Source organism: Chelmon rostratus, chromosome 8, assembly GCF_017976325.1.
Source record: "Chelmon rostratus isolate fCheRos1 chromosome 8, fCheRos1.pri, whole genome shotgun sequence".
In the NCBI taxonomy this organism is placed as follows: domain Eukaryota; kingdom Metazoa; phylum Chordata; class Actinopteri; order Chaetodontiformes; family Chaetodontidae; genus Chelmon; species Chelmon rostratus.
The window spans coordinates 10,995,815-11,023,584 of NC_055665.1; the positions used below are offsets into that span (position 1 = coordinate 10,995,815).

A 27,770-nucleotide genomic window follows, 5' to 3' on the forward strand; every position below is an offset into this window, starting at 1 on the left:
CTAACCAGTTTGAGTGCCTGTGTTTCTGCATGTGTGTTTGCATGTTCACGTGTGTGTGCAGTATGCGTTCATGCATGGACCAGTGAATGACCTCTAGTTTACATCCGCCTCTTACATGATCATGCTCTTGCTGCTATATTTATGTACATGTGGGCTCATGTGTGGGTGTGAATACGATATAGGCGCCACTGTTGCTTCAACATGTTGTCCCATGACTCTGTTTTTGGTGCTGCGCTACAGAAAGGGATTCCCTGCCGTAAAATTAAAAAAAAAAAAAAAAAAAAAACACCCCCGCTGCACAGTGCCTTTACACACATTCATGCAACCATTGAACAATCGTGTCCCAGCATTTGCCAGTTTGCAGTTTGCCTGTAAACTGGCAAATCTGGCAGACTGAGGTGGAGGCTGATTGATGGCTTCTGTTCAGGTTGGAAAAGCCTTGTACACATGAATGCATTCAAGGTGAATGACTCAGTGATGTAGTGCCTCAGAGACACAGTGGGACCTGATGACCCTTACCTGTGTGAGTGTGTGTCAGCGTGTGTGTGCGTATGCTTATACAGCCAAGGTCTCCAATGTAGCGCATATAGTGTGAGGTCTTTACCTACAGATTTATGTGAGTGTGAGTGCCTCTGTGTCATATTCTCTACTGTGTGCCTTGTTACTGGATGCCAGATTACAGGCCTAGCTCATTATGGGAGAGGAATTGATTTAAATGTATTTGTGTGTGTGTGTGTGTGTGTGTGTGCAGGCATGCCCTTGTACATATCATTTACAGCCTGTACATGCATGTTGCAGATCAGATGCAAGAGGCCTGTGTGTGGGCACATGACGGCATGTGTTTCTGTAAACAATGTGACTCAGCCACAGAGTGTGTTATGAAATTGAAACATAATGTTGTAAAAGTGAGAACTTCATCCCTCCAGTTTGATCTGCGTGTGAGTGTGTGTGCGTGTGTGTTGCGTGTGCATTTGAAGATGTGCTCAGCATCAACCAGCGGTGATTGTCTCAGTGTTATCTGCAGCTACTAACCACTTCAATGCTGATAAAGAAAAAAAACGGCCATGTTCTCAAAGACGGGAAGTCTCCTTTGAATATCAAGAGCAAGGAAATAAAGATTTCCTCGATACAATGGCTGTACACATAACCAGGATGATTTCCTCTGCCCCTGCAGGTTTTCTTCCCTTTATCTAAACACAATCGGTTAACAGCATTTTTTCCTTTTCAGGTCTAAATGCTCATTATATCTATAGCAGGCCATTACAGTGTTTGTGGGAGCGATCAGGTTTATGATACTGAGCTGCAGCTGCACATACTAAGATACTACATGCTGTAGATTTTTAGTTACCACAGTTGGTGCAGCAGTGACTGCTGTAACCTATTTACCCTGCATCAGTGATGGAAACCTGCACAGGATGGCAGCCACATTCATGCCTAACAGATTAATGAGGCGTGTCAGGCCTGCCGATGACAGGGGCATGTAGATCGGGAGTGCCATGAAGTATTTCATGCTGTGCTTGAGTGTCTGTTTAAGTGTATGCCAGAACCCCGTCATCTGTGTGGATTATGTCCTGAGACACACTTAGCTCAATTTCCCTCGACCAAAGTCTCAAAACCATCTGGGCTCTGGTCCTCAGCTGTGTTCTTGCTGAACTCTGGAGCTCACTAGCCTGGCCTGTGCACATATCGCTGCAAGAGGGCTGCCATTCAAGCCGGTACCCCATCGTGGCAACCAGCCTGACTGCAGCTGTCATGGTAAACAGGCACCAAGCCCCCTGGTTCCTCGCCGTTATTGCTGCAGGGCAGTGGGAGTACAAAAGACAGATGACGCTCAAATGCTTCCCACTTCAGCGGGAGCCGTCAAGCCACTACAGTCAGAGCTGGAGTTGACAGTGCAGCCGCTGCAGATCTTTGGTTGTTCGTTACGCGCGGACGCTCTGCTCCTTCTTTTTTTCTCCTCCATCTCCCCACCCTCCCTGCCTCACTCCTCCTCGCTCCTTCTCCTCAGCTGAGCTAAGCCTGGCTCCCCTATGACCGCAGGGGGGTATCCAGCGCCGCACCGCTGTGTGTGCGGGGGAGGAGGGAGAGCGCCAGGGGAAGAAAAGCTGGCTCAGAGCTCTGGTCATGTGCTCTGTTGTTGTTGCTGTTTCCTCAAGGAGGGATCCTGCTTGGCTTCTCAGGAGCAGAATTATGCATTTGCTTACTGTGCTGCTGGGAGCCCAAGAGCATCACCTACACGAGGGCAGAAATACAGAGCGTGCCATGGCTTTAGAAACCAACGAGTTGCTGGGTAATGACTGCTGACCCATCATCTATAGAGATATTCTGAGACCTATAAACAACTGACTAATCGCAGCATAGTATAGACAGCCAAACCCTCGTGGCTCACTTCATAAATAGCCCATGTTTTGATGTAATCTCATATGAGGCTGAAGCTTGCAGACACTAAAAAAATATACATACAGCTACAGAGGTGCATACAGTGCACTGAATGTTTCTGGTCCATTGCTGCGTAAAGGCTGGAGGGTTTCCCAGTGGTAGTTTGTACTGCTGCAGTCCAGAGGACTCTTGAGCCATATTGTGATTCATGCTGGGAGAGAGTGACTGCTAATATACTAATTGGCCAAAGGAGTCTGAGGGGTGGAGATGGGAGAGACTGAGAAAACTAAAGAGAGGGAGACAAACAGAGGAAGAGTGGGTGCAGCACTTTGTGTGTCCCTGTGCCTTGTACCGTATGTTGCTGTAGGTCCAATGCATGTGGGTGTGCATATATGTGCAGCTTTTTAACCCAGATGGGGATGAAATCTGGGACACACATTCACAGTCAGGCAGAAAATGAGACACCTCCCTGTCTAACTGATGCCAGCCAATAAGTAACCATCTCACACCACACTCCTAATCCGTCAGAGGTCACATAGAGTTCGTTTGTAATAGTGAAAGCAGTGCTTGAAAATAAATATGTCCAGCCTCCGGATGCAGAGTAGTTTATTTATTTGCTGTTTTCTCTCTCAGGAATACCTTGTTCCCACTCACAGAGTTCTCAGAACTTAATAGCAAAAAAGGTGGATTTGCAGCAGGGCAGGGAGCACTCTCAACACCTGCTGTTAGTGCCCTTAAACACAGTTAAATCACTTTGTTAAGTTGCTCAAAATGAGTACACCATGTTTCCAAAACAGCCTAAATCGAGCTTCACAGAAAGAAATATATTCAATCAGAAACAGTGGCGTTATGTTTTAATGTCAGGTCCTTAACATTGTGTGAGTCATGTTTGCCTCACCATTATACAAAAACTGATACTAGACAAACAGTTCCTCCACTGACAGAGACCCTGCAAACGCTCCAGTTTTCTGTGCTGCATTGTGGTCCATCATAATGTGATGCAGAAGGAAGAAATGTTTGCCTTTCGTATAAGCAGCATCTTCTCACGTGTTGAACTGGAGTGAAGACGGGTTAATATGACATTCTGGACATTAATTTTATCCATTTCAGTTAACTTGGAAATACGTCCAACATATTATTTAATAGTAAAGGGACACTGCAGCAATTTAGTATTGTGCTTTCATGAAAACGGAGGCACCCTGAGTTATAGTCCCTACTGTATAGCTCAAGACCCTTCCTGATGCTTCCTGTAAATCTTCATGTCTTACATTTGTTTAACAGTTTTGTGTTAAGCATTTGCTCTGTGGTGTCCAAGCCCAAGCAGAGATACCTGGGTGATGCTTCCAGGCTGTGTGGTACTCCCTGTGACCAGGAAATTTACTCTTACACGTTAAACCAAATTTACCCTAATAATGTAAAACCGAACAGCTATTTATACATACAGCAACTCTGTGCACCTTCAGTAGTGATGTCCAGAGATATTTAATTATTTATTTAAATACATAAAGTGGGTTAAGGGAAAGTGGGTCAAACCAAACATGAGATAAAACACTCCTTTAAATAACTCCTCACGATGTATTAAACTTCCTCTCCTGACATTGATTAAGCCCCTAAAAACTCATCTCTGTTCATCAAAATGACACATGTATAAGTTTTTCCATGAAAAAAATCCCCTCATGCCTTAAAATGGCTTATATACAACTGCACCTTTGCCTTCATTCAGTATGCGCAGAGCTATGAATATGCAAATAGTTCCCACCTCTATCTCCACCCATCCCTCCACTGCTCGCCTGCAGCTCAGGCGTACCTGCTCACCTTCGACTCTGCTTATCACGCACGCAAGCTTTGCTTGTTTTCTGTTTTGCTAGCTGCTGTATGGCACACAGTACTCAGTACACAGTGGCAAGTGGTAGTATGGGAGTAATTCAGCCATACATGTTCTGATTCTGAAGAAGAAGAGCAAATTGTACAGAGTTGCCCACAAGTTGATGCATCAGAATGGTATTTTACATATGGCTATTTACAACATTAGAAATGTAATGGTAGTAGATAATATGTGACTTTGGCTGACTATGATATATGATATGGAAAGCTCCGCCCCGCATATTGACGGGATTGATCCATGTGTCTGAGACTGTTATTGGTACATTGCAATTCCTTGTTGGAAATACTCAATCATGGCATTGACTGCTCATTTCCCTCCTAATATAGCCTGCAACATGTAAAAACAATCCAAGGGACATGTTGACAAGGTTACAGACTTGATTTTTTTATTGGAGCTGGTCTTTAAGGATCATAAATTATGATACTCATACAATTTTTACAAGGGAACTGAAATGAGAAAACCCCAGGTCAGAATATTGTGTTAACTGTACAAATGAAGTAAGGTGGTCCTGATTTGCAGTTGGCACACCCCTCCATGTGCTGGTAAAGAGGGTCAGTTTCTGGAATGAAGCCTGTCCCTCGTCTCCTGCCCTCACAGTGATCTGATGCGACTGGATGGAGTTCAGAGGGAAGGGTAATATCTGAGAGCCCAACAGAGACAGAATGGAGCTGATGTTTGTGAATCAGTGGGTCAGTGGGTCACAGACATCACTGGACATCCAGAGAGCCAACAACTCTGTGTGTTTCTCAGAGCTCCCGAGGAGTCGCTCGTGATTGCCAGAATGCAGCTGTGAAAAATGTGATTGGCTCAGCAACACGCATGTAAACACACAGACACGCAGAGTGCTGATACAGGAGTGAACCCCTCTGAGAGTGGTGCACATAGGCCCTCTGATACAGAGAGCGGGCACCTAGAGACTGAGGCTGTGTTTAAACTCCATTACCAGGACAGTCTCTCTAATTAAACCAATGTTTTAATTAGGATTTGGACAGCCAGGAAAGAGGAGGGATAATAACGTTCATTCATCCAACAGAGAGCGTGTGCTCCAGATGACTCCCATCTACAGTATGCTGGGCGGAGGGCTTTGTGTGTGATCTGCCGCTGACTCCTCATAGTGTCACTAGCATGTAGAGGAAGTTGAGTAGAGAAAGACTTTGGCGATAAGACCCAGAGAATAGACGCTGGTGGTGACGGAGACTCTCTGTTGAATCCCCTGAACATTCTGGATGTCATGGTGGTGATGGTGAGGTGGTGGGCTGCACAATATTGCATACAGACCATTGCAGTTTGATTTGACATTTGACTCCAGAGAAGCTTCATTCAACAAACTATTACGTACTTTCAAGCATGTGCCGGATGGAACTCGGAACTGTATTCATTTGTTTGCCTTTGTAAAAAAAAAAAAAAACCTTGCAGAAATGTTGACCATACATGCTGAGCCTTGTTTGTTTCTTTGAGAGGATACAACAAAACTTACAACCCTTACCAGCAAAACCAAAACATTTTTTAAAATTAGCAATAATGGCTAATCCCAACTCTGTATCTGTTTAATGCGCTGTTATCCTGTGTTCCTGAAGTGAGTGTGTGTGTGTTTGTGTTTGCTGTACTTTTGGTGGGAACTGTGAATGCAGGGACTTTGACAGCACTGATTAAATGGGGAGAAAGAGGAGAAATTCACCTGCAGAGGAATAAAGGCAGAACATGACAGAAGAGATCCTCCATATTGAACTTTAGGCAAAGCTTGATGAACGGCAGCAGCACGAGTGGAAGCAAGGCTCCTTTTGTGATGCGACTGCAAATTAAATACAAAGAATAAAGATGGGTTTTCCTTCTCTCTCCTCTCTCTCTCTCTGTTTGTCTCTTCCTTTACCCTGCTCTCAGCGGCAGATGGCGTGCCAGTCCAGAAGGATGGGGAGCAGGTAAGTCCTCAGCGGTCCTCTGGCTCGCCTTTCTTGTTGACTTCCTCTGATGGTGGACTGTTGTCGCTCCACCCGAGGAACCAACATGGCTGCTGACTTAAAACCTACAGCTATACGATGAGCTACAGCAGCTCACTGTGGTGCCCTCAAGGTGCCTGTGCTTATGCTAGTAGATTAGTAAAGTAGCACACATCACGTCAGTGTCAGTTGCTTACTTCCACTACGCCTCTCTGCGCGGGGCGGGGCGGCGTAGCTGGAAGTCTGAACAGCCGCTGGTTCGGTTGGCTCATTGCTGCTGCTAAGACGTCTGTTGCTTGATGTCCGTCTGACAGAGTCGCTGCTCAGTGCTGGTTCAAAGCAAAACAGCAGAGGCATCACTTCCTCTTTCTCCAACTCCTTACACTCCATTACTATACTCTCCTCTCCTCTGCTCTCCTCTCCTGCTGCTGTACTGATCCCATGCTCTAAAACTGATCCCTCTGAGACAGGACACAGGAGAGGGAACCATTTTGGACTAAAATATAGAGAACTCTACTTTTTCACCAAATGCACCGTGGACTGATTCCATCATTTATTTATGCATCGTGTCCCAGAATGCCCTTCGGTCCTACGGAGAGGACAGAAACAACTACACACACACACACATATACACATCAGCGTTGTCAGGGCTATTGGAAGGAACACGGGAAAAGCTGCTTCAAGGGGCCCAGCTCAACCACTCAAGTGTGTTAAATCTCTCATCACACCCACCGCTGTGGAGCGAGAGGAAGAAAGCGAGAGAGAGAGAGAGAGAGAGATGAGCAGAAAGTCAAAGAGCGAGGAAGTGGGAGCAAAGAATAGAATTACAAGAAAAAGAAGGAGTGAAGAAAGGAGCGGAAAGAGCCTGATATCGATTAACACAAGCTATCTGGATACACGCTGCACGCTGCTGATAGAGATAGTGAACACGACCCTGGTAGTCACTGATTAAATTACCTTTTCTTTACATTTAACAATCCAGAGATGATGGCAAACACAGCACATTTATTCAAGTTGAAGTACAATTATGATGCAGTGGTAGTTTATTAAAGTATTTATACTTTATGCGACTTTATACATCTACTCCATGCCAAAACAGAGGGAAATATTGCACTTCTTAGTCCTCTTAGTTACTTGATTAAAATTTTACATATAGAATGAGTGTAAAAGAATATGATTCATTATAGATTAAACCACACAACAGTGTACTGTACTATACTTAAAATTAGCTCCATCTCAACATTGAAATGCTTCTTACATGTTCATAGAACATGCATAATAATAATAAATAATTTAATTTCATTCACTTTTAATGCCCTAATTACATTTCTCTTAAAATACTTTGGTGAACCTTTGAATGCATGACTTTTACTTCTGACTGAGTACATTCTATATTGGGGTATTTCTATTTTTTACTCAAAACCAATGTTTGAGCAAAGGAACAGTTTGACAATTTGGAAAATACACTTATTCGCTTTCTTGCAGAGAGTTAGATGAGATGAGTTAGATGAAGACCTATGCCACTCTCCCACTCTATATGCTAAATATGAAGTTACAGGGAGCAGCTGGGTAGCCTAGCTTAGCATAAAGACTGGAAACAGGGGAATTGCTGGCCTGACTGCATTCAAAGCTAACGAAAACCTCCAAAGCTCAGCAATTAACCCAGTATATGTTGTTTGTTTAATGCGTACAAAACCATTGTGGTTTTATGGGAGTTATGTGCCACACGATTTCTTGGCCAGGTACAGAGACTGCTTTTTGATAGGTACTTTTGGCTTTGCCAAGTGCCAAGATGCAAATCCATGCCACGCTGGACTGATGCGCCGAGACAAGACAAGCCAAGCCAGCTCATGTGTATGAAAAAAGAGCTACTAGTTATCTTTGGACAGAGTCAGGGTAGTCACCCCCCTTGTTCCCTGTCTTTATGCTGAGCTACTCGAACAAGCTGCTGGGTCCTGCTTCATATTTACTGTACAAACATGGAGTAAACAAGAAAGTCAAGGATCTCAGTTCTTCTCCCACCACTGCTGTTTATATTGCAGGAAGTCAGATACAGTACATAAAGCCGGAGACACGACCGCCTTTGTGACACGCTGGGAAAAATTAGCTAAATTTTAAAATACAATCGGAGAGTATGGTGGGATGTGTGATAAATATTTGGGACCAGCAAGATTTTTTTCAGTTTTGTTGTTCAGCCTCGACTGTCTGTGCAGATCAAAGGGAAGGTGTAAACATTTCAGCACAGCCACTAACCCACCAGTGTCCCCAGCCTACGTAGTGTCAGTCCAGCTGATAGAGAGGAATGGTGTGGCAGAGGCTGCTGCTTATCTGCTTTGTCCCCAGCATCTGCCTTCACACACACACACACACACCCACACCCACACACACACACACACACACTCCCCTTCCTCCTGTTAGCCTCAGTCCCCTGTCTGTCTGCAGCATCAGATACTGTTCGACACAGCACTGACATCTCTCTCTCTCGCACTCGCTCACGATTTTCCGCCGGCTTTCAGTGTTTTTGGCAGCACATGTAACCAGAGAGGAGACTCATTCATCCGTAGCATATTCACTCTGCTATACGCAACTAAGAAAATATACTGATCCGCTGTTTAATCCCTTCTCCTTGTCGTTCTGGTCCTCGACTCCTGCTTTCCTCGTTCCTGGAAAATCCTGTGTATCTGTCTCTCTTTTCCCCCTCTCCCTTCTTAATTTCTTTCTCTTCCTCTGCATGTCTGATGTGCAATCCCCCCTCTGTCCGTCCTCTCTTTGTCTTCTCCCATTTCCCCTCCCATGCATGTCAATGTTCTCTCTGTCCTGTCACTCTCTTACTCTTTCCCCCATCCCTCTCTCCTTCTATTTCTCTTTCTCAGCATGGACGTTCAGAATTTTCATGGGAAGGAATCAATGTAAGTGTTGTGACACCATTCCTTCATCTACTACCTTTCTTTCTCTATTTTTCTCTCTCACTTGTTTTGATTTAACTCACCCTTTAGCGATCAGCCCCCCCCCCACGCCCCCCTCCCACCTCGGCTTTACAGTCGATCTCTTTCGGTTTATCGTAGTTGTTCACGGTAGTGAGCACAATCAGAATCACCCATTGGTGCAGAATAAGATAAAGTCCGCAGTAACTCGGAATCAGGATCTGGGTAATGCAGATGTTATCTTTTGTATTAACCCAACATCTCCATCACTTCTCCTCTCCACTCACCCCTCTCTAACACACACTGTCTCGATGTCTCTGTGTGCTCTGTCACACTTCCCATACTATCCTTTTCTCTCCACTTTTTCCCCCTCCTCCATTCCTCTGTCTTCTCTCCCTCTAGCTGTCTATGGAAGACACCACGTCGATCCTGCCTCGGCTCAAAAGGAACTCAAACGCCTACGGCATCGGGGCTCTGGCTAAGTCTTCACTGTCAGGTGTGTCAGGTGTGTGTCTGTGCTGTAACTGGTAAACCGACCCCATGTTGGCTCCGTCCTCAGCGGGCGCTGGAGTCAGCATGGTACCCGAAACGGGTTCCCCTTTATCACTTCCTCTCCACACTGTGGTAATACTCACAGTCAATGGCTCCTTGTGAGTCATTGATGGAATGAATTCAACCTAACAAACACAACACACACACACAGTGCATCGTCATGCAGCTTGTTGCTCTAAGAAAAGGTGAGTGGTGAGTGGGAAGTGTAGTTTTTTTTAATGTTAAGTGGTTGTGAAGTTGTGGTGTCCTGAACAAGTATTAGTATGGGTGTTTTGAACTGTGTAAAGTTCTGTGTTGAACAGAGTAAAGTGCAGTGTAGTGAAGTGCTTTGTTTTAGTGCAGTGGTTTTGGTTTGATCCAGCTGTTTTGTGCAGTGCAGTTTATTTGAGTGCAGTGAAATATATTACAGTGTAGTGAAGTGTAGTGCAGCTGCTGCACTGTGTGATGTGGTACTGATTTGTCGTATAATTTATTCCCATAATTTATTCATAAACCTCATCTCCATGCGCCACCATCAGAGAGAATCAAACAACCGGGGATTTACAGTATGTGTCATCATGTGTGGGTCACATGAAATATGGAGCGCAGCCATTATGCAGATATCAGCTGGTGCTAGCTTGGTAGCAGGGAATGAATTTCTTCTGTAAGAAAAAAAAATCTGCACTTTGCAGTGTTTGCATGAGACAAGTTCTCAGACGGGGAGCAGCTTTCTGCTTTCCCAGCGCAGCTTAGCAGGGTGTGAAAGCTATCATGTCAACAAGCCAACCTCTCATTACTCATGCCACATAGCCACCTCACCCCAATTAACCTATTCCATCCCATGATGCCACGATGCACCTTTGTCAGACAAGACACATCCATTCCCCCACTCCTCTCTGTAGCCTGTGCAGGTGACGGCTTACTCATGAATGTCACCTGCACAACCCTTGTCATTTAGCTATTCTCCTAATCCATGTTCATGAAGACTGTCATTAAACTACAGGCATTTAAATAGCAGGGTTTGACTGATGATGTTTTTCTATACTGGTTTATCTCTGCTGAAGCTGCCAAGAGTTGATATTTTAAGATAATATTGAATATTAAAAAAAACAGTCTTCTGTTCTCCCAACATCGCAGAGGTGATTCAGTGATAACACTTCAAAACTACAATCTCACATATTTATATATACTTGAACCACTACAGGTCAGCCTCTGTTATGATCAATCATAGAGTAAATATGTAATTAAATAAACTGCATCATACCATATTTGAGGAGAACAAGAGTGTGACTGTTCAAGTATATCCTCCCAGTTGCCAAACCAGTTTATCAGTCTAACTCTGCTGGATATCCATAGTTTCATCCATCACAGCATCCACCACCACACAGCAACACACACTGGATGATAACATGTCTATCTTATGTCTGTCTCTCCTCTTTCTTTCTGTTTCTCCATCCTTCCCGCTCCATCTTCCCTCTAATGCTGTGTCCTCAACTGCTCTGATCACCCCTGCATCAACCTCTCGTGTCACACTCCTTCCACATCTCTCCCGTCTTTTCACTTCACCTTCCTCTGTTCCATGTCTTTTCCACTGCCAGGAGTGACCCGCACCATGAAGGAGAGAGTGACCAAGCCCACAGCCATGGCCCAGGGTCGTGTCGCTCACATGATTGAATGGCAAAACTGGGGCATGCAGACGGTGGGCGCAGGGGGCATCCCCCAGTCCCGCATCACAACCCAGGAGCGGGAAAAGGAGCGGCGGCTGGAGAACGACGCCTACAGCGACCTCAGTGATGGGGAGAAGGAGGCCCGTTTCGCTGCAGGTTGGAAACACACACACACACACACACACACAGGGCAGGCACCCCACAGACCTGTAAACTGTCATCAGCAGAATTATGTGCTCATCACCTCACTTTCTGGGATTTATGCCAGTTTATCAGCCAGTGAGCATAAATACAGGTCCTCACAACGATCCTGTCTCGTCCTTTGAATCCTGACCTCAGGTATCCTGCAGCAGTTTGCGATCTCGGAGGCGACACTCCTAGCCTGGTCATCGATGGATGGAGAGAGCCCGCGATCGGGCTCTAATCAGGGCAGCGTGGCTCATCTGAGCGAGGTCAACCAGGAAAGCATCACCAGTCGAGGTAAAGGACTACAAATATGACTGAAGTAGCTTGTGTTAGATATAAGGGGGAAAGAAACCCAAAGCCACCAACGTATAAACTAAATGGTGCTTTAAAATAAATCAACAACATGCTATAAGATTAAAAGTACTCAGCATGCAGGAAAATGACCTCTGTCATGAAGTAATGTGCATGCAGGGTATTACATTGCAGCTGATTGCAGTAATGATGTTTTTTTCCTGCTAAATTGGCTGTTATTATATATTTTATACCCTGATCATATGTTTTGTGCCTTGATCGTCAACTTTTATATAGTAAAGCTGACAGCATAAGTATAAGGTCGCATAAAACTGAATTACTAAAGTTCAAGTCCATCTAAACAATGCCTGAGCAAATTTGCTTGCTTTCCACCACTGCAATAGTTTTTGTTTTCTATATTTGATGAAGTAATGTAAAATGGTGTATAATTAATATACATTATAAAGAGTAATAATGATGAAATGTATGGCCCACAATAACGCAGCTGTGTCAAATGTTTGTGTAGGTGTAGACAAACAGCTTGCAGTATAGCATGTGTCATGCCGCTTAATAAAGAGCACATACTGTTCTATCTCTTCTCTCCAGGCTGAAAGGTTAGCTCATTATTAATTTCATATTTTCCAACATGGACTGTCGTGTCATTTTTACTCCACAGCACCGTCATCCCATGCAAACCTTTTCCCCTCGTGAAGTAAGAGGTGGAGTCAATTACACTTTGTTGCAGTAAGATAAACCTCCTTAAGAATACAACGCTTCGTTAATGCATTCGCATCAGATTATCTCATAATTTTTTAGTCAAATAAACATGTAGCAGAGGGTGTAAATGTGTGGCTGTTGCTTACTTACTCTTGGGCCCAATTCCTGCCTTTCCTTTTGAGACAAACAGCACAAAATCAGAACTGTGTCTGCACTATACAGTTTGACACAAGTGATGAATCAACAGCGAAAGGTGTGCCAGTGTTCAAACTGTATTCAGTACATCAAGGAGAGTTTCTGTCATTACACTTATTCAGCCAGTGTGCAGATTTCTTTCTGCTGAGTTTTTCCATTCAGCTCCCCGTCAGACTTGTGTATTCTGCTCAGCTGGCCGGATCAAAGCCAAACTCGAACTGATTCAGTTTGCTCTGCTTCTTAATTATATGATGCACTTGCTTGCACTCCTCCACTTCTTTCAAAATGTTGTATTTTACTTGATTTTATGCATTCTATGCACTTGTACTTGTAATGTTTCATATACATAAAATATATATCTTTATTCATTTGCATCTTATTTTTACTGTTATTATCAAGTGGGTTTTATTCTCCATCCTTATTTTACATTAATTTTCTATTTTTTTTATGTTCATTCTGTCTTATTTTATGTGAATCACTTGGTGCATGTGATTTCTTTGTTGTAAAGCAGTTTGAGCTGCATTTCTTGTAGGAAAAGCGCTATACAAATAAAGTTTATCATTATTATTGTTATTGCATGTTTTACCAGACCAACACTGAGGAGTTTGCGATTTAGTTCCTGCAAAGTTCTGAATTAAAGCAAAAAAAATAAAACAGCAATAAATCAGCAGCATGGCATCAGGGCATCCCTGGATTTATATTTCTTCATATTATAAGATCATATTATCAAGATGATTCAATCTGTTTTGCACTAATAGCAGCTGCTGCCTTTTTCTTTTTTCCAGATCAGATATTGCATCACTCCTCAGCAGAGGTGTGGCCTCACACGTACGTCTCCCAGGGCCACTACTGCCTCTCCTCCTCTGATGCCTGGGAGCCGATCAACAACGACCCCTCCGGCGTGGCGTCTCCCCCTGCTGGCTCTTACGTTATGGGGACTGATGGGTATGATGGGCAGGCGGCAGCTCACTTCCTGTCGCAGCAGCAGCAGCAGCAGTTCACCCTCCAGCAGCAGAGTCAACTACAACAGCTGCAGCAGATCCAACAGATCCAGCACTACCAGCAACAGCAGCTTCTGCAGTATCAACAACAACAGGTGGAGTCTCACTTCTGTGGTCGTGGCAGGGTGTAGCCGTGTGAGATAAGAGATGGAGTTGACGTTTAGTATGTGAGCATGTTTACTGTCGCTCTAAGTCCAATAATGTATAAACTGTGAGCACCTGAGCAGAATCAGGACAGGTACCCTTGAACATATGATCCTCTATGTCCAGGTTTATGAAACTCAAAACTGACTTGATAGACAGAAAAATCTGAAAAAGAAATGTTGAGTAAGAAGATTTACTACTATTACTCTTGATCTTGGAAATAGTTTGAAAGAATCATCTTAACTCAAGGTTTTTCTTTTATTTTTTTCTGTTTTCATTGTTTTTAAGTGTTTTTTCTCTTGATTTTCACCAAATTACTGTGATAATTTGGCTAAAAAACCCACTTATAATTATACGGAATGGAATTGATATGTTACTCTTAATTAATAACAGAATTCCTGGAAAGGACTATGTAATTTGGTAATAATCATAGGGAACTTTTTTCACCAGATGAAAAACTAATGTGTACTTAATTAATTCCAATTAATTGAGAGTGAAACCTCAAGAGTCAGAGCACAGCAGCCCTGCTGAAAATGCTAAAACTGTAATTTGCCAAAAGGCAAACATACAATCCAACATTTACAGTCTACAGAATGAAGAGAATTCATATTTACTTTGGTTTAAAAGGAGCATTGCTTTCCAGAAATTGATTTCCAGGGGAAAAATCAAAAACCCAGAGCAACAATATAGCCCCACTAACTCAGAACTTGTTCAGTGTACACAAACAAAAACACTAGTTCTTGCTTTAAACAGCAAAGTTGGTGCCAAAATGAAATGATGAACCTGATATATCTGTCTAAAAAATCTCCCCCTGTACACAAAGAAAAGTGGTATTGATCACTGACATGGTCAGAAAGTGCTGGACTGTAACCTGTTTACTGTATTGCTTTCCTAATCCTTTTTCCTTGGCTGGCGTCACGAGGCTTTGTGTGTTTTGTCAAAGTGCTCGGCGCTGCGTCCCCTCTGACATGAAAAACAGACCTGAGACGGAGAACAGGACTGATGGCAAACAGGCAGCAGGTCTCAGCTCTGTCTCTAACTCTTCCTCCTCACCCTGTTTGTAGTCGCTGGAGCACAGGCTGCACAGTGCCAACCACTCTTTGCAAGCGACGCCCAACAGCACCATCCACAGCCTGGTTCATCCCGCTCACCCGCCACTGGTCGATCTGTGGAACACGGGGCAGATGGAGGCCTATCAGACGGAGGCCGGAGGCTACATGGGCGTGTCGGCGGTGGTGGAGCCGAGCCTCTGCGTTCCCTCTGGAGACGAGATGGTGGGAACAGAACACTCCCCTCTACTGGAGCAGCAGGAGGAGGAGGAGGTCAAGGTGAGGTCGAACATAGGGTTAGATGACATGAAAGTATGAGGGTTAGGGTGGTTTTATTCCATGAACTATAAATCATGTACTTATTTTTCAAATTATTCCATAACTTTTCAAGATTTATTTCCAGTCAACTAGGTATGAACAGGTTGGTTTCAGTTCATGAGCACTGATCAAAATCAAATTTGCTGCTTTCCTGTTTCATACCTTCATAAACTGAATATCTTTGGGTTTGGGGCTGCTGACTGGACAAAAAACAGCAATAGTTACCTGACTCTGAGACACATTAAATATGCTAAACAATTCATCACAAAAGACACTAGATTGATGCATTATGTAAAAAAAATGTTGCAAGAACATGAACTTTCACTGAACAGTCAGTCAGCTGTAAGTGAAGTAATTTGGTTGGCTTCTGACCATCAGCCTTTTTTAAGGGGCACTTTCCCCGATTTTCAGCCACTAAACCACCTGTTAAAACAGCTGTATGAGCCCTTTGTGGCTCTGGTTTAAAATAACCCTGGCGATGTTAACAGAAAGCCTGTATGACAAACTGAAGAGGTTGGGTTCGAAAGAAGTGGCCTATATGACGCAGGGAGGGTCTCATGAAAGATGCCTAAGAGCTGCATTATGGGAATTGTTTTTGGAGCTTGATCCATGCCAGGGACTAGAAATCAGGATATCTGAAGCCCCCCAACTTTATGGAAGTGCAATCCTAAGTATTTTCAGTACCATTTTAATGCACAAAACTACCTAATTCATACTGTGCATACATGTCATCATGATGTTATTGGGTCTGCTTTCAAAAAAGACATAGGCCCTTGGGATTATGATTTAACAAACCTCAAATACAGGTCAGTGAATATTCACCATAGACGACTAAACTGTGAAAGCTGTGATGGATCACACATTTCAAGCCTGCCCGAGGAGTCTTTTCCAGCTGATCTTTACACTCTGATGGAAAGATGACAAATCAATCTATAGACCTGCCGAAGTCAGCTGGCAGTGATGTAAATAATATAACACTAGTAGTTAATGGGATAAAACCTGAAAAATCACCAGTGTGGACGGTTGCTTGTGTTTAGATGGTGAGTTTGTAATGTGTGGATGTGAGCTGAACAGCTTCTGTGTGTCACCTAAGCTGACTCCGTCTGTCCTGATCAGGAGGAAGAGGTGACACTGTGCATGGAGCCAGAGCCGGCCACGTTGACTCCACCCACGCAACAAGGTGATGCCTCCGGTGGCAGTAGTCCGGGGCAACCGCCGGCTGAGCCAATCACGGAGCGGAAGGCCTCCGATGTCACCGCTGGCCTCGTTCAGACGCTAGAGGAGAGGGACGAAGAGGGGCCAGGCACCTCCGTGGCAACCAACTGAGCTCCTGGCTGTCAAAAGACTCCTTCTTACAAACTGAGCGGAGAATCAGCGAGGAATGAGCATAATAATTCAATATATATCTATTAATCTGTTCCTTTTCAGGTATCAAAAACAAGACTCTTTGGTGGCGCGATGAATTCTTTAATAGGATGAGAACCAGATTTGGAAGTGGACTCACACCGAGACAGAGGCTGATGCAGCAAAGGACACCTATTTCTTTGCAAGCCTTACATCCCAAAGGTAACTGAGGAGAGGAGTGAGGACGGAGGAACTGAGGAGGAGCAGGAGGAGGAGGAGGACCAACTGACCGAGACATTTCCATCAGGGACGTAGGACCACGTTGATATGAAGAGGAGGGGAACGGAAACATGCATGCTTTTTATGAAGACAAGCAACTCGACAGTGTCATCGTCTCACAATAATAATGAGAATCTAACATAATAAAACATTATAATAAGAATAATTTTGTAATAAAGCAAAAAAGAAAAAAAAGACAAAAAAAGACAAAAATCTATGTATACGTGTATGATAAGATATAACGGTTTTCCTACGGGGGGAACTACTCTGTTTACAGCTGTTACTCAACATATTAGTGTTTAATCAAATTAATTTCCCTGTTTCATCGATCACACCCTGCGTACTTTAACAATGGCAACCCAGACTAGTTCACGTGTAATTAAAGCAGTCTCAGAAAACGCCGGCATTTCAGTGAAATGCAGATTAACCCTCTAAAAAGAAATCTCTGTATGATGTTGTGGCACCAGGCCGCCCGAAGCGCAACCGAGGCGCGGGCCTGTCTGCTGCCCGCACACACCAAACTCTGCACAGACAAGGATTGTACTGTAAGATAGTGTGCTTCCGACTCTGTCTCTCTTTATGCATGTTTCTTCAGAGCACTATGGAGTACCTGCACTTTGCGGCACTGTATAGACTTTGCACTGAACCATAGTGTCCCAGGTGCGAGCGGCAGAGAAATACAGACAGAGCTGCAGAACCGAGCCTCCTTTGCACTGATGCAGTCCCGCAGATCCGGTTTGCCTTCGGACGGTCGACGTGAACCCACTGACTCACCCTGAGAGCTTTCAGCACCAAAACCGAGCCACCTAACGACACGGACCCTCGGCCGCTTCTCCTTTTCTTTCCGCAGACGCGGTCGCGATACATTGAGGGTGATAACCACTATTTGAATGTACCGGAAGACGGGACGGTGGCGCTTTTCGTGATCTCTCGGAGTCAGCCGCTTTCTGAGGGCGCGAGGGTCAACAAGCGAGGCTTCCAAACGCGTGGGAGGGAGCTGCTGGAGGCGATTCACTGTTTGCTCGCCTGGACCACCGCTGCACACGCACGCACGCACGCACACACACACACACAGAAAACACACGAATATCTAAATTGTAACCAGCAATAGGCAGGCAAACCACTGGAGTCCCAACAGACCGGTGTCAGCTCTGTCGTATAGATGTAAATAGTCTGAGTATGTAAACATCGCCTCTCACTCACAGCCGTTCCACACAGTATGATTTCTTTATTTTTTTACACGTTCTTTTGGGATTGCTCTCAAGCTCGCGCGCCAGGCCTCGATTTCGTTTTTCCTCGCGCGACACAAAGACAAAGATGAAACGGAGGAACGTGCGTGTTGTAAATAAGCGCGCGCCACTCACACTGTGTGTGTGTTTTGTCCCGTGAGTCCGGGGGGGCATGGAACAGTAGTAGGTGTGAGCTCACGGGTTAATTAGAGCCCGCTCAATCAGCCAATCAGGGAATAGAACAGAAGACCAGGTCCGACCACTGGAGCCGATACATCGGTGTCTTCCTGCTCATTGTGATTACTGTGAAGCAGCTGCCTGGAGTGTGATAGTGATTATTAATGATGTTTGAGGAAGCGTGTTTTCATTTATTTTTTAGTTTTTTTTCTGTCACTTGAGGAAGACTGGGAGTGAAAAGCGAAGAAGGCGGACTCACTGATGAGCTTCACAACAACGCACCACCACTGTTGTCATCTTTTCTCTGTTGGGGAGCAGCTTCTCCTCTCACTCTGATGATTGTGTGAGAAACTTTCGAGATAAAAAAAAATCTATCTATATATATATATATAAATACAGTTTATTGACTTGAATGAATTTATTTATTGATTGCTTCTTTATGCAATGTTGGGGACAATGTTTATTTTTCTACTGACTTGTTGAAATCCCTTCCAGTATAAGTTGGAATAAGTGTCACACTTGTAAAGCGGTCTCGTTTCGGTCTAGTTTTGAGCACTTTACACCAAGAAAACCACACTCTCACACCTTGTTTGGCAGCTCTTAATTATAACAAATCTATTATTTCAGTTCACTTTGAGGACCCCTGTTTAGTGGCTCACAAAAAGGAGAGGGCTCAAAACTGTAAACAGAATGTCTTTACACACTGACACATATTCATTTATTTATTGAACAATTACTTGGTAGGGAGGAATAATGTGACAGCTTGTACAGAGTCTATACTTTCATGTAGGTACCAGCCCTTCTGGGAGCAGTATCTTTTTCTTTATGAGTCACTCAGCTTCAAAGGCTCATAATGTGGATGGGAAGACTTTTGCTTTATATTTGTTGATGGCAACAACTGCAAGGCTAATTTGGCTAAAAAGAGGTAGTAGTTCATGAGGAGCTACATGGACGGATGAAAAGAAACTGCTTCAATTTGGGTTTTTTTTCTTTTTTCCTTTTTGTTTATCAGAATCTCAATGAATGAATAAACTAATAACAAGAAGCCAAATATATTTCTGTGGATGTTAAGGTTTACTGATCACATCTTTGTTAACCGACCGGTTCGCAATTGATTTCCTCTTTTTGTATAATTCTACTGCCATCCTCCAAGAGTTACGGTAACTTGTCTGCAGGCATGACGCTCAAAATCTGCTTCTGGTCCTCTGCCTTTCTCCTTCTCTCTCTTTCTATCTCTTCGTATCTGTTCTGTATATTTGTGTCCGTCTGTTTGTCTGTCTCTCAGTGTACAGTAAGTTGTCTGCTGTCTTGTTGGAAGAATCACTGCCTGAAAAAAAAATCCACATCAACCAAAGGGGACTTGAGGCAATCAGACATGTAACATATATATAATATGTATAATTTGGAAATGTGTTGCAAAAAAAAACTAACCGCTGTAAAAAATGCTGTAAAAAATTGGATGGCTTCTGTAAAGTCTGTATAAAATTGGATTTATTTGTTTGAAATGAGGCAGTGTGGCTGGGGATACCTGTGTACACTCATGACACTCACACCTATGCATGCTTGTTGGACGGTTGTCACAGGACGGTTCTTCCACGTGGTTCTCCCCTCTCTCTCCTGTCAACAACTCTATCTTTCTTCCTGTCTCTCTTCCTTCCCCCTCTTTTTCCTGCACGACAGAACCTCCTCCAGCTCCTTTACCTGTCTCCTCTTCTTTTCCTCTGGTGGAGAAAGAGCAAATAAAACAAACCGACAAATGGCATTTCTTGTGCATATTTGTGGATATCTTTTCCAGGGTGTAAATAATTAGACTCTCACACGTTCACCCCTTTCCCTCCAGAGCCTAAACACATGTGATTTGTCTTTTTTTTAACCATGTTTGGCGGCTAAGCTCATTGGTGCTTGTCAGACAAAACAGCAATCACCAAGGACCTGGCAGCAGTGGAGTCCAGCCTGTCATGCTTTTCCAAAAGCAGTCCTCTCCAGTCTTTATCAGGGGTTTTATGCCAGGAGAATATTAATGACAAATTCTCAGAGACAGGCCTCCTCTGTAGGGAGTAGCTGCTTATTTGTTCAAGCTCACATAGGAATCAAAGACTGAAACACACCGTTGACCTTCACAGCACAAAAATGTTTATATGCTCAGAGATATTCTCTTTTCAAGCTTGAATACTGGAACAATATCACTGACTTTCACTGATACAGTGATTTCTTTATTTTTTACCCACACTTGTGGCATGTCTGTCTGTTTGTCGATCCAACACTTTGGTCCAAACGGAAATATTGCAACAATTATTGGATAGATTAGCATGACATTTGGTACAGGGATTCACCCACTTCAAAATGAATTCTGCTACCTTTGGTGATCGCCTGACTTTTCATAGTATGCCACTGTCAGGTCAAATATATTGTTAGTTGTTTATCACTAAGCAGAGGCTCAGGGACTGTGTTGGTGGGAAGGTGTTGCTTCACATAATGGTGAAATGAAATACCATCCCAGAAGGCCTCTTTGAATTGCAGACATATATTTTCTTTTTCAACTTAATCACAACAATCAGGAGCTAAACAGTAGAAATACAGCGTTCATGCTAAAAAGTAATATATACCAGGAATGTACACTTGCATGTATGTGATTGGCCACTGCGATGTCTTGCTGGATGATGCTGTGGTGACAGGTTCACCCTTTTTGCCAGAGGACCCTGTGGTTTTTGGCACCGCTGGCAACCCCACTGGGTCACCAGACAGTTTCCATTCAAATGAATGAGAGAGCTGAGAGTCAGTCTTAGTGCAGTGACCTGCAAAACAATACCATCAGCCTCAGCTGTAGTTTGTGTTTAGTGCTAATTAGAGAATGTTAGCAGGCTAGCACACTAAGCTAAAACTGTGAACATAGTAAACATCAGAACATCTTACAAACATCAGCATGTTAGCACACTGACTTTAGCATTTAGCTCAGATCACCAGCACTGTGCCTAAATACAGCCTCACAGAGCCACTAGCATGACTGCAGCTCTTCTTTTAATCATCATTTTTATTGTTGTAAAGAATTAAAATAAGCTAGCAGACGATTTTAACATTTATTCTCCTTAACAATTACATACTGGTAATAATGATTTGAATATTTACCATACAGCAAATATATGATAAATGGAAGTTATAATTTAAAATTAACTTCAATCAGTAAACTTTAAATGCATGATCTCTTCAACCTCTAGGTCAAATTAATTAAGTCTTCATCAATATATTATTTCATTAACATACAATTCATTGCTGTCAGTTAATTCTTGATCAAATGTACTTATTTAAATTAACAGGCGATTATATATGATGCGCAGCTACATTCAACATTTCCAAGATATGGATGGACATTTTACATTATACATGTCAGACTGAACATGTTTGTCCATCTGCAGTTCAAAAGACACAGGAAGGAACCTGAGATTTTGAGTTAAAAAGTGAGATTGTCGTAAGAGTAGAAAAATATCCTGCACTACAAGTTTCAGGAGCTGCGGGTGCACTGGCTCATCCTGCTTGCTGAGAGCTGAATGTCTGTGGGGGCTGCAGGTGAGCCCAACTCTTCCACCCAGACAGCAGCTCTGTCTCTGGCGAGAAAGAGTGAAATCAAAAGAAGGTAAAAGTCTTGTCTCTTAAACCCAGTCTATATGGGCTCATCTGACTCCTCGCTCTCCCTCTCTTCCTGCAGGGAGGATAGTGTGAGGACAGGGCTGGTGGGTGACACAGGGGAGGCAGGGGGTGAAGGTGAGGTAGGGGAGGAGGTAGAGGGGGATGCGGGTTGCTGTGTAGCACCGTCTGCTCCTCTTGTGGTGGCAGAGCTGCTGCTGGGGCTCCCGGCACTGATGGCGGAGGAGGAATCAGTGTCACACCCCGGAGCTCCTCTGGAAGACGACGCCTTCCCTCGGGAATCCTCCTTGGACTCCTTCATCACCAGCTCCCCCTCCCTCCTGCTCCCCTCACCCCACAGGTCTCTGTCCCGAGTGGGAGAGGAAGGGGTGGATGATGGAGGCTGATGCTTCTTGGCCTTCCTGCTGGCGTCTCTGAAGCTGGCCAGAGGGGGACGAAGCCTCACCCCGCTGCGAGTTGAGCCCTCTATAGCTTTCTGTAACTGTTAGCAAAGAGAAAGAGGCTGAAACACACACAGTGGCAGCACATACAGAAGGAAACATGTGCTGAAGTAACAATGCTGGATTACTGAAGAGAGCATCCAGGGAGATGAGTTGGGGGTGGTTAGTGGAATAACCGCATGAATCAGAGCGTGAAGAATGATGCACCCTGTGACAGAACAACTGCCCACAATGTGAGATCATCACATCTCACTGTCACGCCACATTACTGGATCAAACCAAGAGAGGTGACAAAAAATGGAGAGACAAAAAGTGACTTTACCTCCTTCAGTGCCACGACACCCACCAGCTTTCCAATACTGGTGACATAGGCGTGACTGAGACCCAGCAGAGAGAACAGAGTGTGGGTCTGAGTAATGAGAGAAAGCAGAACATGATCCAGTCAGTGTTAAACGTGTTGTAGTGTGACAGTACTCTGCTGGCTGCAATGTTCCTCGTAAACAATTTCAACACAAGGAAAAGAGGAAAGACTCTATATGGCTTTGCTGCATAGAATGAGTCACAGCATGAAATTCACGATTCAGGATTCAAAGCTTTATGGTCATATGGAAAGAGAACAAGCTGTACAATAAAATTCTTAGCTTTCTGTTCTCACTGATTGGCGTCCACACGACATAAAAACAGATTTGTGCATAAATGCGCTAAAAGAACGCGTTTATTGAAACGGTTTTGGTGAACAGTGAACTGAATGTATCCATTTGCGACTAGTGAACATGAACGTGAGCTCACGCACTGTTTTACAGCACCAGACATGGTAAGGGCATGACCCGTCCTACTCTGCGTCTGGTTGGCTTACCCTAACCCTCACCAATAAAAATGAAGGCAATGAGTACTAGCCAATCAGAGGCAGAGTAGGGCTGGTCATGACTTGGGTAAAAAAGGCATGCCAGCATGGCTAGTGCAACTGGCAAATATTTGAAGGAGCTTTATGAACAAATCAGTACAGATTCCAGCGGTAAAAATTAAAATTTTTACAAAAATCGTGTTGCCAGGTCTAAAAAAGTCAGAATGTCAGCCACATTGGCACTGAATTTGAAACAACACATTGAGCGGAAGCATCCCACCGCTCTTGGTAAATATCTGCAAGTAAATGATGATGATTGCAAGAAATCACCAACAAAGACTACGAGTCAACAGCCGCAAGTCACAAGAGATCCTGACTTTTACTGTCGAGTATTGGTCTATTTCCAAAATCACTGCATCCCCCATTTCCCATGATGGAAATCTTTTATTTTACCCTGCCTTCCGATGTTTTTAAAACCTCAGTTAGTAACTCTCACTTTCCAATAAAAACGTCAGCTCAAGCTGATGACATCATTGGGTTTTCTTTTCTCAGATCTCCCTCTAGAGCCACAGAAGACTGTCTTCAGCCGTTTTCATAGGCCCCTTTAAAATATTGAAAAAAGACAATAAAAAAACTATATATGTGAAAATAAACTTGACCCTGTGTTTGACATGTTGGGCAGTAAAAGTTGACCCTGCATTATATTTCTGGAGCCCCCTGCCTTGGCACCGCTGCTGCGTTAATGGACGGGCTACATTCAAATGAATGAGAGGGCTGAGTTTTTTATGCAGGGCTCACGTCAGTCTGAATGCAGGTTAAACCTCACGTTCTGTTCTATTATTACACTTGTTTGTTTAATCCATACAAAAATTGGAGTATGAAAATGTATCACGGTTTTCCTAAATGTCAGAATTCTTCTTTCTACAATCTGCTGCTTAGAAATTTGAAATGATAATGTGCGTGACATCTAACTACATCACTAGTGTTTGTACATGATCTGTGCATGTGATGAAATGTCGCCCAGGTGTTTCTGTGGTCACCTTGTGCAGGGACGTTCTTTCCACCAGCTGAAATGGGGAGGGGTCTATACGAATCTGCTCCATATCGACTGGTTTATCCAGCTCTTCCTCTTCCCAGACTTTGATCTGCATCAGCCAATCACAGGGTGGAGAGACGGACTCAGACTGTATAGAGCTTCTAATTTTTCCATTGTATAACAATTCGATTGTCTCATTGCTGGTTGTGTGAATGCTGAATCAATAAGGTACAGTACCTCCTCTGGGGACATGGTGTCAGTCAGCGGAGGGGCCATAGTTTCCTGAGGAAAGAAGGGGACAGAAAGAGTGAGGGACAGATGGATGGGCAGTCAGTCAGTTTGAAGAAGCTATACAGATGATGATAAGATGACCCCTGGTGGGTTTATATCATCACCCACTGCACAACATGTCAACTCCGTTATGTATGCATCATGTCATACCCCTCCCATCACATTAGCGAGGTTGGCTCGAGCTGCCATGTTGGAGTGATGCCCCTGTCTGAGCTGTCACTGCCAACTCGACAGCAGATCAGTGATGCGCTCTGAGCTTTTGGGGTCAAAGCGATGAGTGTGTGAGGCTGATCTTTGCAGCATACCTGAGTTTCAGTCTGGCCTGACGAAGACGTGGAGGAAAAGAGTCTCTGAAGGGTCCTCCTGACAGATGGCAGCTTGCGCTTGTCTGTGGACGTGATATGGCAACACATGTAAGAGGAGAGAGGAAGCGACATTTGATGGGTGGACTTGTCTTTATGTGAGTTGGAAATGTCATGTCACCTGAGCCTGTGTGGTTGGTGGAGGGCTCCTGAAGTTTGGGGGATGGCATGGGCCCGTTACATTCTTCCTGTACTGGAGAAGTCTGCGGGAACAATGTAATGGTAACTGCATCATACAATTTTTAAGCTAACATGATAAACTACTTAATGTACGTTCATTTATGGATTGTTTTTTCTACCTTGTCTGCGCCCTCCTCTCCGCCCTCCTCATCTACGAATGTGAAGGACTCCCAGCTGATTTTGGAGCCCTGGCCCGGTGAGCTCTCACCTCTTTCAAACACTCGCCTCTCTGGTGAGAGCCACCAGTCAAAGACAGCTTGAAGCTCTGTCCTCTCGATGGAGCCCAGAAGAATCATAGATTCTGCAGGAAGAAGGGTTAAAGGAATATTTCAGCATTTTGGGAAATATGGTTATTGGTTTCTTGCAGAGAGTTAGATGAGAAGGTCGATACCACTCTCATGGCTGTATGGTAAATATGAATCTACAGCCGACAGGGGTTCAGCTTAGCTTTAGCTACCTAGTTTTTTGTGGCTATGTTTGGGACAATTTCCTGGCTGGGAGCAGTGATTTCCTGGAATGTCTAACATGTTAATTAATGAGCTTCAGTTATGGTGGAGAGAGACAAGCTAGCTGTTCACCATTTCCAGTCTTTAAGCTAAGCTCCTGGCTGTAGCTTCACATTTAATGGACAGACATGAAAGAATTGTCGTTATCAGTAAGTCAGCCGACCTTTAGAGTCAACCAGGGGGATGGTTTTCAGAGTCGTGTTGTCTAGCAGATGGTTCAGTTCCCGATAGGTGGAATGAGAAGACAGGAACTTCACTTTGCGCACCATGATGTCCTCCACGAAGATGTTATACTTGCTGGAGATACAGAGATACTATAATAAATACTTATTGTCCTCCAGTGACAGCTGTATGGAAAACATAAACACACAAAATAAGGGTTCTCGTTGTTTTAACTTTACCTGATGTGCCCGAGGGCCAGCTCAGGCAGATAGGGCAGCTTCTTCACCTGGATGATGGAGTCGTAGAGAGAAGGCTGCAGACCCTGGGCCACCATGTTTGCTAGGATCACTGCCACCATCATGGGCAGGATGTGGGAGATTTGACCGGTCAGCTCGAAGCAGATTACTGCAGTGGAAACAGTGTGTGTGACGGCTCCTGTCATCGCTGCTGCACCTGGTAGAAAGCAAAGGGGAGGATACGCAGTAGGGGTAAAGTGTTATTCCTCCATCTGATTCCTCTGTACCTATTAAAAACAAGAATCTGCCACATCAGTTTGTTTTCAAATCTGTTTATTGTTCTGTTCATAAGTTAGCAAAACAACTAGACACTGATCAGCCGTTGGTCTCCCTGACGGATAAGTTATTGGCCCTCTGCTGTGCTGGACCTATTGTAGGAGGATTCACTTTGGAGACCCATGGACAGGCTGTGGACTCTCTTTTGAAGAGCAATCCCCCCGAAGTATCTTTTATCTATTTGTCAGATGTTTGTAATAAAGGAATACTTTTATACCAAATTTCCTCTCCTGGTATTTGTTGCCTGGTGTTTCTGCTCCTCAACAGAAAACAGTGGTGTTGCACCCTGTCACAGTCACAAACCCCCCTAATCGGTGACATATACATGAGCTTTTCTCATCAGGAGGAGATGGTGGTGATGGGACAACTTTTATAGTGGCGATTGGGTTGTATTATGTGGTGCGTTGGGGGTACTGGAGCTCTGCACATATTGCGCTAAAAGTATTGAAAATGTACTAATAACATCCAGTTAACATGGAATCCATTCATTGTTTTGGTGAAACACAGAGCAGGGTTACAACATTGAGTTGGACAGCAAATTTAACAGTTTTCAACGAATTAATGCCACCAAGTCAAGTGAAAATGGTAATGCTGTTACCAAGCTGCTGCTAGATCAACATATTTGAACTGGAGAAAGAAAAGTTCAAATCCAGGGACAGACAGAGGTCCAGACTGGTACATTTAGGCACACAAACAAGCACTTTTAAAGTAATTCATTCAAGGTATTTCTTTTTTCTCAAATCTATAAGTCTATGTTAACCTGGGTACAGCACTAAGAATAGTAGACTGACCAATGACAGCGTAACCTCCTGGCAGGATGCGGTAGACTATCCCATCAAACAGGATTCCATTTGGGAAAAGAGTGGCCATGATCTCTCCTACGAGGCGACCAAAAGCAGCTCCTTGAGGAGAGAGATAAGACACACTGGTAAAGACAAATTGAACTGAAGCTCAGCAGGAGATACTGCACTCGCATTACAAAATCCTCTTACCTAATATGAACACTGGCATAAAGGCACCTGAGGGGATGGGCATTGTGGTAGAAACTGCTGACATCCAGAACTGCAGCACAAAAACAGGATCAAGGTAGGATTGAGACCAATCCCAGGGGTTTTTCCATGCTATCACATACAGTATATTTCAAGGCAGCACCTACTGTACACTGCAAGAGGGAGAGATACCTTCATCACGCAGAAGAGGAGGAGGATGACGAAGACGCTGACATGCGGATGGAGCCATGCAGATGAGCGACCCAGGCCGGGCGGAGCAGGAGATCCAGAGATTTTGGTCCAGGTGAAATTATCAAACAGGGAGTTGATGCACTCCCTGGGCATCAGCTGCCAGAGGGGACATAAACTTTTTCACATGATTTGTTTTTCAAAAATCACATCCAACAGTACAGCCAGAAACAGGAATAACAGATTCAATGAAGACCAAAGCTCCCAAGACTTTACTGAAATGAAAAAAGGCAACAAGTCACAT

At 44.0% G+C, this 27,770-nt stretch overlaps 2 protein-coding genes across 4 annotated transcripts in view; one reads left to right on the top strand and one right to left on the bottom strand.

Moving 5' to 3' along the window:
- fam131bb (family with sequence similarity 131 member Bb) overlaps positions 1 to 16,817 on the top strand; it is a 44,060-nt gene extending 27,243 nt beyond the window's left edge. The window contains exons 2-9 of one of the 3 annotated variants that reach the window (XM_041942020.1): positions 6,152 to 6,183; positions 9,075 to 9,110; positions 9,528 to 9,630; positions 11,255 to 11,479; positions 11,663 to 11,803; positions 13,498 to 13,808; positions 14,922 to 15,185; positions 16,341 to 16,817. In XM_041942020.1, the coding sequence (XP_041797954.1) occupies positions 9,534 to 9,630; positions 11,255 to 11,479; positions 11,663 to 11,803; positions 13,498 to 13,808; positions 14,922 to 15,185; positions 16,341 to 16,550 (1,248 nt within the window). In that variant the 5' untranslated portion in view covers positions 6,152 to 6,183; positions 9,075 to 9,110; positions 9,528 to 9,533 and the 3' untranslated portion in view covers positions 16,551 to 16,817. Of the gene's footprint in view, positions 1 to 6,145; positions 6,184 to 9,074; positions 9,111 to 9,527; positions 9,631 to 11,254; positions 11,480 to 11,662; positions 11,804 to 13,497; positions 13,809 to 14,921; positions 15,186 to 16,340 lie in introns of all 3 variants that reach the window. The other 2 variants (XM_041942019.1, XM_041942021.1) reach the window with 2 other exon arrangements.
- A 4,813-nt stretch (positions 16,818 to 21,630) lies between these two features.
- clcn1b (chloride channel, voltage-sensitive 1b) overlaps positions 21,631 to 27,770 on the bottom strand; it is a 29,663-nt gene continuing 23,523 nt past the window's right edge. Inside the window, exons 12-23 of the mRNA XM_041941910.1 lie at positions 27,470 to 27,625; positions 27,281 to 27,350; positions 27,080 to 27,190; positions 25,956 to 26,169; positions 25,718 to 25,851; positions 25,168 to 25,349; positions 24,990 to 25,071; positions 24,812 to 24,894; positions 24,453 to 24,497; positions 24,220 to 24,324; positions 22,658 to 22,744; positions 21,631 to 22,376 (exon numbers count right to left, since the gene is read on the bottom strand). Coding sequence (XP_041797844.1) covers positions 21,912 to 22,376; positions 22,658 to 22,744; positions 24,220 to 24,324; positions 24,453 to 24,497; positions 24,812 to 24,894; positions 24,990 to 25,071; positions 25,168 to 25,349; positions 25,718 to 25,851; positions 25,956 to 26,169; positions 27,080 to 27,190; positions 27,281 to 27,350; positions 27,470 to 27,625 — 1,734 coding nt within the window. The 3' untranslated portion in view covers positions 21,631 to 21,911. The remainder of the gene's footprint in view (positions 22,377 to 22,657; positions 22,745 to 24,219; positions 24,325 to 24,452; positions 24,498 to 24,811; positions 24,895 to 24,989; positions 25,072 to 25,167; positions 25,350 to 25,717; positions 25,852 to 25,955; positions 26,170 to 27,079; positions 27,191 to 27,280; positions 27,351 to 27,469; positions 27,626 to 27,770) is intronic.